Source organism: Corvus moneduloides, chromosome 22 (assembly GCF_009650955.1).
Source record: "Corvus moneduloides isolate bCorMon1 chromosome 22, bCorMon1.pri, whole genome shotgun sequence".
NCBI classification, from domain to species: domain Eukaryota; kingdom Metazoa; phylum Chordata; class Aves; order Passeriformes; family Corvidae; genus Corvus; species Corvus moneduloides.
The window spans coordinates 2822593-2836943 of NC_045497.1; the positions used below are offsets into that span (position 1 = coordinate 2822593).

General features: G+C 49.6%; 1 protein-coding gene and 1 long non-coding RNA gene across 2 annotated transcripts in view; one reads left to right on the plus strand and one right to left on the minus strand.

The window, feature by feature from the left end:
- PANK4 (pantothenate kinase 4 (inactive)) overlaps positions 1–6885 on the minus strand; it is an 18475-nt gene extending 11590 nt beyond the window's left edge. Inside the window, exons 1-5 of the mRNA XM_032131958.1 lie at positions 6657–6885; positions 3948–4030; positions 3280–3488; positions 1663–1846; positions 1037–1129 (exon numbers count right to left, since the gene is read on the minus strand). Of these exons, the coding sequence (XP_031987849.1) occupies positions 1037–1129; positions 1663–1846; positions 3280–3488; positions 3948–4030; positions 6657–6774 (687 nt within the window). The 5' untranslated portion in view covers positions 6775–6885. The remainder of the gene's footprint in view (positions 1–1036; positions 1130–1662; positions 1847–3279; positions 3489–3947; positions 4031–6656) is intronic.
- LOC116454879 lies at positions 6741–8043 on the plus strand. Its single transcript, XR_004244230.1, has 2 exons — positions 6741–6825; positions 7397–8043. It is a non-coding gene; the product is annotated as an uncharacterized LOC116454879 (long non-coding RNA).
- The last annotated feature ends 6308 nt before the right edge of the window (positions 8044–14351 follow it).

The window sequence follows — 14351 nt, forward strand, 5'->3', positions numbered from 1 at the left end:
AGATCTTAAGTGGACCTCCTTCAATGATGAACACCACAATCGACCTCTTTCTTATCTGCAGATATTTTGTTGAATTTCCCCTGAAAATTAGGGTGGGTCAGCACATATAAAACAGTCAGAAGCCTCATGGAATCCCTTATCTTGGAAGTCAGGAACACAGGAACTAAGAGAAAACAGAATTATGTCTTCCTGAAGCACAATAAAAGAGAAGATTGAGAAAAAAGTCTCAGTGTGCCTTTACTGTTACAGGATGTGTCAACGTCCCTGAAGTTAAACTTGCAGGCAAGCTGCATTATCCCAATACTTAATTTCTAACTCTGCTAACCCGAATTTCTTCTACTAAACCAAGAGAGAATTAAGAGCAGGCACTGTCATGTTCCAAGATTTCTTCTTTAGGAGCATCAAACAAAAAGCACAACCCAGGTCGTGCCCTCCCTTTGACATTTTCTTAGCTGGGGCACATGTAACTGTAGCTTTTCCTACACTGCTGACATGTAGGACACTCATTTAAGCCACATGGCTCTTTGGGAAGCCCAGCATGATGCAAGAGTCCTGCTCAGGCCAGCCCAGCTAAGTCAGGCCTTATTCTGGCAAATCATCAGCTCAGGATTTAGATTCACATTGGCAACCAAGAACCCAACCACGAGACAAAAATCCTCCTCTCTGCTCCCAGGCATTTTGCAGCAATTGTGTGCTCCCTGCCTTCTTCTGCAGACAATATTGCAGGAACTGGGCTGGCATTTGAAGTTGAAAAGAGAATAAAAAATTACCAGGCCACTTTGAGGAGGCTCTTGTCCATCCCTTGTCCTTGAGCCCCAAGCAGGATTGCTTTTGGTCACAATAAGCATCTTCTAATTCTTGTCCCTATATTCCATTAGTACCTTTTGACATGTAAAGCTTCCTTTTGTGCATCAGAAGAGTCAAAAATATGAACACAAGTCCAGGACTCAGCCTTGTTACCTAATATTCCAACATTTCAGGCTCCCTCCCAGCATTTGATTTAATTCCACCCTCCTTAAAAGAGACATGTGGGTACCTTTGTTTTGGTGAGCAGAGCTCCAAGACCCCAGAAGGTTCCACCTCCAATTGAACTGCCCCCAATCCATTCGAATTTGTCTTCTGTTTCTACCTGTCAATCACACAAGGCAGATTTATTTACAAAGTCCTATTAGGATGTTTAACAGAGATTTAAATGTCACAGTGTGCAGGGTTTTGGAACACCGGAATCAGTGGAGGCAGAAAGCTTCCACTGTGGAAGTGGCAGGTGAGAAGGGCACGTTGCACACAGTCACACCACAAGAAGTGTTGGAAATCTTTGTATTTAATTCTTAGGCAATAATGCTAAATATAGACATTACACTTGGTCTGGTCAACGGTGTGACAAAACAGACATCAAAAATCACTTTGATCTGACAGCCTTTGTCCTCATCAGGTAATATAACCACTTTCTCTAAACACCAAATTAAATGTGATTAAAAAGACGTTATTGTGGTGAATGGAAAAGCATTCATAACTCCGTAATAAATAGAAATAAATTTGTTTAAAAGTACTATTTTCTTTTTAAACCTTGCATCGAGAAGAAACAAGTACAAATCTGAACCAGTGAGAGGTTTCAGATCACCTTTATTAAATCTCCAATAAAGCATTTTAGCTACCACTCACCTTCACTATGGAGACCCCCGAGCCAATGTTCACCAGCAAATAAGGGAAAATGTTGGGGTGGTTTGCCTGGAACCGGAATTCTGTGTCTGAATCCTTCTGGTACACAAACACCTCGTGAGGGATGTTCCTCAGCACAAAGTTGCACCCCTTAATTAGGCAGGTCATTACATCTTCCTTATCAACTCTGAGGGGGAGGAAAAAGCCTTAAATAACAGTGCCAGCCCTCCTGATAAGGCAGTTTGCTTTTGGAGCAGCAGTTTACACAGACTTTGCAGACCGGAATTTTCACACCACGTGGCACAAGCCCAGCTCCCTGGAAACATGAAACCTCCATCTGCACATGGTCTGCTGCTCCCCTCCCATGCCAGAACTGCAGTCTGGAGTTCTGTTACACAGTAACTGTAATCACGTTGTCATTACAAATAATCCTGTTTGCTTGTTTACACTGCTCTTTCCTGCCCTGCTCCTTTCATGGTCTGTGCACCCCTGCCATAAAGTAGGTCAGGAAGCTTAGCTGGAAATTAACCTCAGAAAACAATTTCCCAACATGGAATAATTGTCTGTTGTTCCACCCCTGCCTCCTAATAAAGCACAAAAGGCCCCCTCAACATTTCAGCACTACTTGTTTATGACAGATTCAAGGGACTGGGAGGAGCCTACAGCTGGGATTAGCAAACACAGAGAAAGAGACTTTTCACAAGAGTAGCAGGATTCACAACAGGACATATCCCCAGTGTGGAGTCTGGGAATGTGACACAAAACTTAGATAAGATGATTGATAAGTCAGCTAACACACACTGACTTCTGTGAGCTTCTGTGTCTCTGTACTGTTACTGATTTATGGAAATTCTTACAGGAAATATCCGGAGGCCTGTTGGAAACACATAAACAAGGCACAAACTCATCTCAACTACTACAGGATGATTTGTGTGTGCAAGGATGGAGAAGCTCCTCTGGGTTGGACCTGGGAACCAACTGAGTATGTCAGAACCAAATAAAAACCAAAACCAGGGGCACCACATGAGATAAGAGTGGAAATTGCCTCTTTGTCTTGATCAATTGATCATTAGTAACAGCCAGTAAGGTACTAAAGGGGGCTGGTGTGAAAAACAGATAACAGAGTCCAGCTTATCAGGAGATGTAAGTAATTTGCAAAGACAGTGTTAAAGATGAGCACAGGCCCTCAGGGGTTGAGGAATGTACTGCACAGATCACAGCAGCAGAGGTGCCTTGAAGCTCTCCTCAGTGATGTTTAATACTGGGGTAAATTAATGTTTTTGTAAACTTGCAGCATAGAAGGTGTGAATTTATAGGCACCACCATCTGTGGCTTTGATGGCTTTTGTATCTGCATTGATAAGATGGTCTTTGATGAAATCTAGGCAGCTTTCAGTGTAAGCTTTTTAGTATTTGGTGTTTGAACAGTAAATTTATGAGGCTGTAAATTCATGGGACTGCCCTTTGTTCTCCTGTAAGCCTTTGCATGAAGTTTAGGTAGGAGCTATACAATAAGTGACTGTCACACTAATTACCTCTGAGCATGCCCAAGAAATGATAAAAGCTTTTGGAGTAGGTGTAAGTTAATTCTTTACAGAAAAAAAAAAGCAGTTCCACTTACTTCAACCCCAGTTTCTTCTCAATAAGGTCTTTGAATTTATAGGCACCACCACCCGTGGCTTTGATGACTTTTGTCTCTGTATTGACAAGATGGTCTTTGATGAAATCTAGGCAGGTTTCAATGTAAGTGTTTTCAAATTTAATGAAGTGAAGTCGAGCTGTAATCTCCTCCTGAACAGATATTTCATACAAAGGTTCATTTTCTATGTCCTTTAAAAGAGAAAAGGATTTCTTAGAGAACATTCTTGGAGATACGAGGTTAAATGTTGAACTACTGAACATCAATACTTGTGCTTTTTTCCCCTTGAAACTGTGTTAATGCCATTAAACAGAACACCTCAAGCTATGTCAAAGAAGAATAGAGTTTCACAGGTCTTAATTCTCCTTAAGCTGAGATAATCAATTCTCCCATGCAGCAGACATGCAGGAAATCCCTCTGTGTGAGCAAAGTTCTGTCTGCATGGGAGCAGAGTTTTTTTACTAAAGTACCACACCTACTGTCTGAAAAAAAAATATTTCAAACACTACCTGGCAATAAAAACACTTCCCAAGAAGTTTTATATAGAACAAGTTATTAGATGGGTTTGGATACAATTTCTGTTCTACACAGTCCAGAACCTCACTCCTGTGAGTCAATCACATGCAGATGATCCCTGATGGAATTCTCACCTTTCCAGAATGATCAAAGGATCTCACTCTTGCCACTTTGTGCTGTACAGTTGAGTAATAAGCCAACTTGGTTAATGAACCACCTGTTCATAAAGAGATGACAAGTTATGATTAATTCCTCACCTTGGAGCAAACAATAGAACTTATGTTTATGTCAGCTCTTGGTTCTCAAGGTCTCCTCAGTAAAAGCCAGACAGAATTAAGGGAAATGCAGAAAGAACCTTTGTTGAGGACCTGCTTGGTGTGGTTAACCCCAGAGCACCATGGGACAGAAAAGCTCCATAAATTCAGCTTGTGCCCAGCTGATGTGGGACGAAGATGAGCAGTGGAAATTCTTAATTAGCCAGATCAGTATTTATAACACTGTTATTTACCTTGTTTGGAAACTTTATGGAACCCCCCCCCAAATCTGTACCAGGATTTTCTCAGCTGCTTTGCCACCACTGAGCAATGCCCCCCACGTGCACAGAGTGTTTCAGCAGCAACAGCTAACAAATATTCTTATCCTGCTTTTAGGGACAAGTCTGCAAGCTCATGGCTGGTTTGAAAATGACCCTCTGTACTCAGTAACTATTTCACATGACTGGTCTTGGCTTTGAGGTAAGGAATGCTCAGGATGATGTTTCTCAAGCACACAGCAGCTGGAGGTATTACCAATGTGCAAGTCTGAGCACAGCAGCCTCATCACCCTCTTCAGGCCTCCAGTCTGCTCACAGCAATAAAACTTTCAACTCTCCCCTTGAAACACAACTCAACCCCTTGCCTTGTCTTTGCATCTGACCTGCAAAAGTGAATTTCTGGGGTTACACTGAATAACTTCACTGTTTTCCACCACACTGTTCAGTGCTCCAGGTCTGAAGGTAACTTTGACTTACTACTGGGTTAACATTAAAAGTCCTGAAAGGAAATGAAAACCTGGCAATGTTAAATCCTAAATAACGGCTAAATTCAGTGGCACTGCACTCTGCTGCCTAATAATAACCAAGAAACGAAAGCAGCAGAGGTGCAGGATCGTCCCTAGAGTGTGTAGCTTTGCCTTCATAACAACACTGTTAGCGCTTCCACAGTGCTCAAGTCTTTTTGTTAGTAAAATATTTGCAACCTGTAGGAGAAAAACAGGCAGTTTACTCCAAAAATTTAAGTGAGGTCAATGTAGAGTGACCATGGACAGACACTTATAGTAACAAAAGCAATAACGCTTCCCTGACCTTGGACCTGATTTCAGTGTCCCAGCCAGTGCTTTGAAGTTTCTGGTAAACATAACCCACAGTCTGTTCTGCTAAAAAGTGAGGGTTTGGTGCTTAGAGGTGAGGGGTTGCACAGCTTTTTATGGAAAAGCTTCCCTCCACACTGGGGCATCACAAAGCCCGTGCTGGAATGTCACGTTCTTTACACTGCCAATGACACAGGTGCAGCAGGAATTTATCACCAGATCCACGGTATGTAGAGCCATGCTTTATGCATTATCCCCTTCCTCTCCCAGTTTTTAAAGACTTAAATCCATTCAGAACACCAGCTGAGACATGTAACGAGGTTTTATAACTAATCCCACGACTCTAATTCCCGGCTGATCCGCACAAAGGGCCAGTTCTGGCTGTTACTTTAACAGGCATGGAACCAGCAGTTTCTGAGGGGCTGAAGTAACTGGTGACACAACAAGATTCTCTGTTATGGTGCAGGTTTTCTTCCCACTGCCCCTGAGTCTCCACCACACAGAGCCATGTTCACCCAAGGAATAATGGCTTGGTTTTCTTTCTCCCGGCTTTTCTCCTAAAAAGTTCCACTGATCTTGTGACGGTAAAACGGGAAGGAAAACGTGTGAACTGGCACTTTTGGCTTAGTGGGTGTCCACAGAGCGACTGCTGATCGCTGCACGGGTGAACTGGGAACAGGCTCAGCCTGTCCCTGCACAATTCCCAGCTGTGGCGCGCAGGTGTCACCCCGACGTGTGTCACCCTGTCCCTCGGCTCAGGATGTGGGAAATCGGGAATGCTGGGTGCTCGGCTGCATGCACGGGGCAGCGGGTGTTTTTGGGGGTGACTGAGGCAGCAGTGACAGCCCCCGACCCACGCCAAGCCCTGCAGCCGCCCTGCCCTGCCCGGGCAGCGCCACAGCCACCGTCCCCGGCCCTTTTTGCTTCTTCCAGGCCGGTTTCGGGAACCGGAGGAGCACCCACAGCATCCCGCGGGCCGCGGCCTGGGGCGGGGAGCGGGCGGGGGGCTCCGCACTCGGGCCTGGCGCACTGGGGCCGGGTCCGGCGCGCTCTGAGGGGGTGCAGCCAATGCCCCCCAGCCCCGCCGCGCCCCGCCCGGTCCGGCCGAGACCCTCGGGCTCTCCCCCGTCCCCCCTTGGCCGCCAAGGGCAGCCCCGGCCGGGCCGCCCCGCCCGGCTCCCCGCGGCCCGTTACCAGCGCGCGGCCCACCGGGATCTGTAGTGCCGCTCCCCGCCCGCGCCGCGCCGGCACCCGGCAGCGGGACTACAATTCCCGTCGTGACCCGCGCCGCCCCCCACACCGCGCAGCCCGCCGGGAACTGTAGTGAGCCCGCGCCCACCCGCGCCGGCCCGCGCGTCCCGGGGGACTACACTTCTCAGCGTGCCCCGCGCGCGCCCGGCCCGGCCCCCCGTGGGTCCCCTCACCGGGGCCGGAGCCGCCGCCCGTTCCCCACAGCCGCCCCCTCCCCGTAGGCCCTCCCTTCCCCGCCCGGTTACCGATGTCTATGGCGAAGCGCTTGGCGTTCTCCAGGTTGCGGAAGATCTCGTCGGGCGGGAGGGTGATGCTCTTGTCCAGGCTGCCGTGACCGCTGCCGCGCCCGCCCCGCTCCGCCATTTTGAACGCGACCCACTCCCTCCCTCACCTCGGCCTTATCGGCATGCAAATGTATGCGCATAAATCTGCATGGTAACGAGGCGGAGGCGCGGGGGTTAGGCGGGGAGCGCGCGCGGGCCCCGCCCACCGACGGGGGCGGGGCCTGGGGGATCGGGGGGGGTGGGGGGCGGAGAGACCCCGGGGGGAGCGGGGGGGAAACGGGGAGAGATCCTGGGGAGGGGTCGGTGAGACCCCGGAGGGGGGGACTGGAGAGGGGGGAATGCGGAGAGAAGCCCCCGGCGAGGGCAGAGAGATCCCCCGGGAAAAACTGGGGGGGAAACGGGCGGAGAGACCCCCGGGGGAAATTGAAGGGTGAACCACAGGGAGGGGGACGGGGAGAGACCCCGGGAGGAGCGAGTGGGGGGACAAGGACAGAGCCCTGGAGGCGTCGATGAGACCCTGGGGGAGGAACTGGGGGGGGATGGGGAGAGAGACCCCCGGGGGAGCGGGGGGGGGGGTCCCCGGTAGCCCACGGGGGGCCGGGGGTCCAGGACACCGATGCACATACACAGAGCTACTGAGCAGCCCCACGCGTGCTCCCTGTAGGCAAAGCCCTGAATTTTAACCGCCTGCGTGTTTCCAGGTGTTTTGTGACCCGGACACATCCCCAGGAATGTGAAATGTGCCATGAGGTGCCTTGGAAAACTTTATCTCTTTATCCGAAGTACTTTCTGTGTTTGGTGTCCCTCCCTGTGACAAGGGATCGGAATGAGATGATCTTTAAGGTCCCTCCCAACCAAACCATTCCACGATTCTTTTCGCCCTTGCAGTGACCTTTCTTGGCTCTGAATTCCCAGAGAATTGGCGCTCGGGAGCGCTGTTATTTTTGTCTCACATTGAGAGAGCTGGGGTTTGATATTCCCGAGCTGTGGAAAACAGCATTGCAGGGGGTCCCGATGGACACAGAACTGCTGGGGAAATTCGGTGTCAATTCTGAATGTCTCTGCTTTCACTGAAATCTGTCTCATGTCTGTTGACCACAGGGAAACCAGCTGTAAAAACTACTTAAAAAAAAAGAATAACTAGGTTTATTAACCAGATTTTTATTTATTTTTGACCGTTAAAAGTTTCTGCAACTTCTGACGTTCAAGATAATTCTGGCACAGGTCATACATTGATGCAGCTTGCACAGAACACATCATAACATCCTCCAAGGACAGTAACAAATTCCCATTTCCCCTGGCAAAAGGGTACCAAAAAAGCAAATAAAATTTATACACCTGCCTTTCATGAAAGACTTTGATAAATATTTCTCGTAAAATCGGCAGCACAGCCGTAACTTTCAGTCCTATAAGGACATAAAAACGAGCTCTTGCCTTTACAAAAGGCACACACGCATCCTGAACCTCACAAACAGCCCTGGCTCGTGAGCAAGACATCCCGAGGAATTTCCTCTACATAGTTTGGGATATGGTTTAACCATTCTCAGAGCATGCTCAGTACAGACTATAAATATTATAGAACCCCTTATGGCACCGTGGGAAGGCCAGATTCCCAAATGTGTCCGGTCAGACCCCAGGGCATTCCAGGTGTGGATACCCTGGGACCCCGAGGAGTCAGAAGAAAAGGCTCCTCCCACAGGGACATTTTTGGGTATTCTGACCATCCCAGGGGTTACAGCTTTCCCAGCAGAGGTACAAGGACAACCTCGCAGAGGTTAAGAACAGCCGTCGTTCCCCTCCGAACGACCCCTCCAGCCCTCCCAGCAGGGGGATACAGCTCACATTCCCTCAGAACAACTTTCTCTCCACGCGGTGGGATCGTTCCAGTCCTTCTGGGAGAAGGGGAGCTCACATCCAAGCAGAGCAATGCCCTGCAAAGGGGAAACATTCTTCCCCACTCATGAGAGGAGTGGAGGCGACTTGTAGAGCAAGTCACGGTCTCCTCTGGAATACGAGCAAATGTCCATGAATCACGGAACCTGAACTGCCAAGGCCTGCCGAGGCTTTGGAATCGCTTCGGTGCTGCTGGTTTTGCAGGAGGCTGGTGGCTGGAGGTGGGTGCCGAGGAAGATCCAGAGTCCCCAGGTGCCACCTGTGACCTTCGGGAGTGGCAGCTCAGCTTCCCCCGCGTTCCTGCGCCCGTGGAACGGGAATTGCAGAGCAGCTCTGGGGCACTGCCCGTCAGGATAATCCTGCTGCGGGCTCTTGGCAGGAGCTGCAAAAGCTGGGAGGGCAGGAGAGGAGGAAAGTGTTACACGGGGAAGCGCCGGCTGGAGTTTGTCCCAAAGGAAAAGGCAGTGAGAGGGATGGGGGATGGGATGGGGAGCACTCACCTCGCCCGGATTCCGGGGCGCTCACAGCCATCCCCAGGATGTCGCCTTTCCGCAGCTCGGAGTTGGGCTGGTGCCTCTGAAATCCCTTCCCCAGGGGCAGTTCCAGCTGCTGTAAATCCGATCTGGGATTCCCGGAGCTGTAACACAGAAGGGGAAGGAGGGAAGGTGAGCAGCGAGGCTCTGACCGCCCGAAAGGGTGCGGCCCTTCCCGGCTCTCCAGCAGATACTCACTCTGTGCTTCCCTCTGGGCGATGGGATGTCCAGGGAGAGAGCGTTATCCCAAGGGCTGCTTTCAGCTCGGAGTGGAGAAGGCAGCCGGGACCTGCCCTATTTATACGCAGGGGCCGCATACAAAAGTCTGGGTCCGGAGCGACTCGGAGTTTCCCACAGTCGCCAGCCAATCCATGCGTGCCCGGGACAATGGGAAAGCATCCATTACAGCATGGCAAATTGACTGTGAATTGCCTGGGGATAATACCCCGCTCCCAAAGGAGCAGGTGGGCTGGGGAGTGTGTGACACAATAGGGTTTGGCATCGCGGCGCTGGGCAGGGAACGTGGGAAAGCGTTCGCCGTCATTATCATCCAGCTTCTGCCTGATGTTGGGAACGTCAACATCTCAATGTGCTGCCTTTTCCCAGGCTGTGTTGAAATTAAGCACAGAAGAGTGATCCCAGGAAGAGATAATGCTCTGCGCCCCAAAGAGAGGTTGAGAAGGGAAAGATGCAGAATTAGAGGGACTAAACCCTTTCATTGACATTAAACCGTGCTTAGATGAATACAGTACCAGATAATTTTCAGGCAACGAGAGCCTAAAATCGAGGGAAGAGCCCTTCAGACAGTCAGCCTGAAATATTTTCCTCGCCATTGTTTAAAATCCCTCTCTAAGTTATATCCAGAGCTTTTCCTTGCTTTTGTTCGGGTAATCTGGGCTTTCCTACGGCAGCCCGTGACATGTAATGATTGTGATGTCTTTCCCAAACACGTCCTGTTTAATTTCATGCCACTTTGTAAATGCCTCACTGTTCCTGAGTCTCCACCTAAATATATTTCCCATTTACAGACAACTGAGAGGGAGTGAAAAGTCAGTTCTTGCTATTCCTTTGCTGTATTATCCCCTTTGCAGGATGTCCCACAGGTGTGAGGCCCTCCTGTGACTCTGCTCAGCCTTGGGATTTCTCACCTCTGTGTGTAATGAAGGGGAAAGGACCGGACAAGATCCTGGACTGGAGCTGCCTTGTAGCAATATTTTTTTTCCCAGGCTATTTTAAGTTGCCTACCCAGGTCTGCTGCCCCCTCCCAGCACAACCCAGTACAAAGCCAGCCATGTTTAGGATCTGTCAGTCAGGCATGGGAGGCCTCATGCAGTTTTGGAATACCTGTTTCTTAGTATGACAACATTGATGAAAACCCTGCTTATTTCTTGTGTCTGCCTTTCAAAATCAGACAGGAAACCTCTCATTTCCCTGTCAGCTGCAGGCAGCCGGTTCCACCTGCCCTCAGCATCCCTCTCAGGGCCAAACCTGTGTCTGTGGTACCTGGACAGCAAAGTGTTCCAGCACACAAAGGGCTGGTGAATAAAAGGATATAATTCTGCAAAGGATGATCCTGTAACCTGTTATTAACCTGAAGATTTTAAAGCCCTTTTCACTGCCTGGATCCTCATGGATTTCCATGAGCCAGGTGTATTCCCTTCCCAGCCCAAAGACATTTTATGTTTAGATGGATCACTTACAATACAACAATTTTAATTCCTGATGGTTGTCAAAAACTATAATTGAACAAGGACTATGAGTCCTATTCAAAATCAGCTCGCTGAATTATTTTGTCAGGTAGTAATCTGCAGTATCCCTTGGAGCTGGGGCAATCCCTGGCTGCATGTGCTGGTGCTGTTAGTGCAGAGGGGAGCGAAGCCCGGGATTTTCTGGATCCCTCCCGGCATCACGTGGGATGAAGGGACAGCGGGTCCTGCCACGCACCGTATGGAAAGGAGGATGCTGGCGGCAGCCGCGGGCACGGGGAGAGGGGAGGGAAGCTCTGACCCAATTTTCAGCCCTGGAAATATGAAATGAGCGGGTTTAAATAATGCCACGCTGTCCGCAGCACAATGCCCCGGCCTCCAAAGGGCTAAACCAGCTCCCACTGATTAAAGCCTGATCCCTTCCTTGAAGGGCCGGGCAGATGGTGCCGCAGGCGTGGGCTCTCCCCGGGACCCTCCCAGGCACACTTCTTTTGTCGGCAGTTTAACACCGTGAATGGGAAATCCTGGGAGCTTCGGGCTCGCACCATCTGATGGGAATGGTGAAGCAGGCACCCTGTCCCGCTGCCAGCGCACACAACAGCCCTCAGCTCCCAAACTCCCGGCTCTCTGTCCCTTGGAAAGGGATCACAAATCTTCCATTCCCCCGTGCCTGCCTCATCTGCCCTCTGTATGCTGCTGCTGGGTGAGAGGAGTAAATATTCCCCCTGGTTGGTTTTGTTATTGAAAACTTAACGGCAACAGCATTTCCCCAATGATGCTTGTGAATAATAAATTGTCTAGACTTGGGCTGTCCCCACAGTATATTCCTTATGGAGTGCAGAATGTAATTCCCTCAAGAATTTCAGTACGGAAAAATCATCCTCTGCTGTAGGAAGTGCAGTTGGTCTTTGTTAGAAGTCTGTAATTAGTTTGCTCAGTTTGGTCTTTTTTAAAAATCCCACTGTTAGTGCACCAGTCTGTCCCCCTGCATCGTGTTTGTGATCCAAATCCTTGTCCCTGTGCTCCATATCCATGGGAGGAGTTTGTGCCTTGGACTGCTGCTGCAGGGCCAGAAAGTTGGGCTGTCTGAGGCTCAGAGCCACGATTTTCCCTGGTTTGGGAATGAAGGATTAAAAGAGACAAATCCCCAAAACTGCCAAACATGGAGTTGACTGAACGATGGGACACCATGATTCCCTTCTTTGGAGGGGGTGTGAGACCTGGAGATGCTGCGGGCAGAGGCTGCTCCTCTGCAAATCCCGTCAAATCCTGAGCTGCATCATGAAGATGCTGTTTCCAAAATCACAGCCTGCCAGGGGTTGTCCCTGTCTGTACTTACAGCCCTGGAATGCCAGGCGGGAGCCCTGGCTTTTCCCATGCTCATCATCTCCAACTGGAGCTGCTCCCCGGTGACCCTGAGCTGTGGTGGGAACCTGTGGGATTGCTCTGAGTTCAGGAACAACCACAGGGAACCCAGGAAAGGATCCAGCCACCCCAAGAGTGTCATTTTAGGTTGGTGTCCATGACAATCCATAAATCAGAACAGCTGGAGGACCTCTACCCTGAGGAATTGCTACTGGGCCTTTCTGCTCCTGGTTTATGGGTGGTGGTTTCAGCCCAGCTGTAGATTTACTACACACAGAGTTTTCACAAAAACTGCTACTGCTTGTAATACCAACTGGCAGCTTTCTTAGCCCATCTGATCCATAATTTTCCATTGAGGGGAATTCAGTGTGCTGCAATGGAGCAACAGGTCTGGAGGAGGGTGGGCTATCAGCAAAGAGTGTGGAAACCCAGAATTTCCTTGTCTGTGTCATGCAGATTTAAAAAGTAGTGCTCTGTACCTCTGTGGCTGTGCTTCCAGCACACAGCTCAACGGCTTGCACCAATTTTAGAGCATTTTTATTTCAGACCATTTCCTACATTCCTGCCAGCCTGTCTCCCAGATGCCATTGATGGCGTTTTTAAAGAAATAATTACGATTTTTTATGTTGTTTTTTTTTTTTTCTATGCCTTCCTTAAATGGTTTAAAATCTTTCTGACAACCCCTCTTGAGACACCTATTTAGTGTCAAAGAGCATAACGTTCCCAAGTTTTAAAAGGGCCCTCGAATAATACTGATCGATCAATGTGCTCCTTGGGAAAATAGCTCTCCAGATGGTCCATCGGGACAGGAATTGCTGGTCGTCACAATGCGGAGCCAAAAAGCGTCACTAATGTGGGCTGTTGTGAGGCACGCTTCCTTTGTGGGCCTCTGAATGCCCTAAATAGGGAAGAAAGTGTGGGAAACTCGGAGAAACTCAGGCCCACACTCTGAGGTTAATGGGGCTTTGTCAGGAGAGTATTCCTGAGCTGTGGGATCAGCATAATAAACAACATCTTCCCTAAGGGTGGGAATGGGTTGGGAGCAGGGGAGAGTCACCCCAGGGGCCGGAGGAGCCATAAGAAGCTTTGCGTTCAATTATGAGAAGTGATAATAATTAATAAATTGTAAACATAACCTTTGCTGTGCGGGGGCCGGGCAGGCCGGAGGTCTGGCTTTTAGCTCTGGGGTAATTGGGAAATTAAAGCCCAGAGGGGCAACTTTGTGCTTGATGAAAAGCAGAAGGGGAGCACTTGCACCAGGGTGGATCTGACTCCTTGCAGCAAAAAAAAAGCAGCTTTTCCGGTGGGGTTTGGTCCCTTCCCACTGCCCAGGGAGGAAGCACTCACTGTTGCTCTCCCTTACACACTTTTTTACACAGCCTGCAGAGGTGCTGCCAGCTGTGACCCTCAAATGTGGTTTCCTTGGGTGGAATCCCATCCCCAGAAGTGCAGCAGCCTGTTCCGTGCCACGTGTGACTCTGTTCCCAGTGGTGCACATCAGGCTGGGGTGGGCTTTGGGGCACATGGCACTCCAGCTGAGCCCGAGTTCCCCCAAACTGCCCTAATTAGGCTTGAATTAAAACCCCACAGGCATGGACAACAGCTGGAGTTTTGCTGGGATTCAGAAGCTTGTGCTAATTGACAAGGACAAGTTGAACACAGTGACTTCTTCGAGCTCGCTAAGCAACCATAAAGCCTAAAAATATCTCTTCTGAATTATTTAGCAGTTCATTAGCAAGAACAAATCTGGAGCACTGGTAGAGACCTGTACCAAACCCCTCCTTGCACTGCACTGGCAGAGAGGTGAAGAGCACTCAACCAGCCTGTGCACAAATTATAACCTAAATGATCCATGGTCCATAATGAGGCAGAGCAGCACATCCCTAACTCAGCTGTTTGGCTTTGGGGGCCTTTTTGTGTGGTTAACAGAGGATTTCACCACAGGCCAAGCGAGGCCTGGGCAGGTTCAGTGTTGGAGGCAGTTTGATCTGTGAGCTGAGCAGATCTCAGGTTGCTCCGTGCTTTTGACAAGATCAGGTGTTCAATGTTTCCGTTTGTTTGGGAGCAAAGCCTGTGTGCTTGAAATGCAGCTTTTCAAGGGCACCTCTCCCAGGGAAGCTGAGGAGAGTTGAATTGTTGACCAAATGTGTTTCATGCTG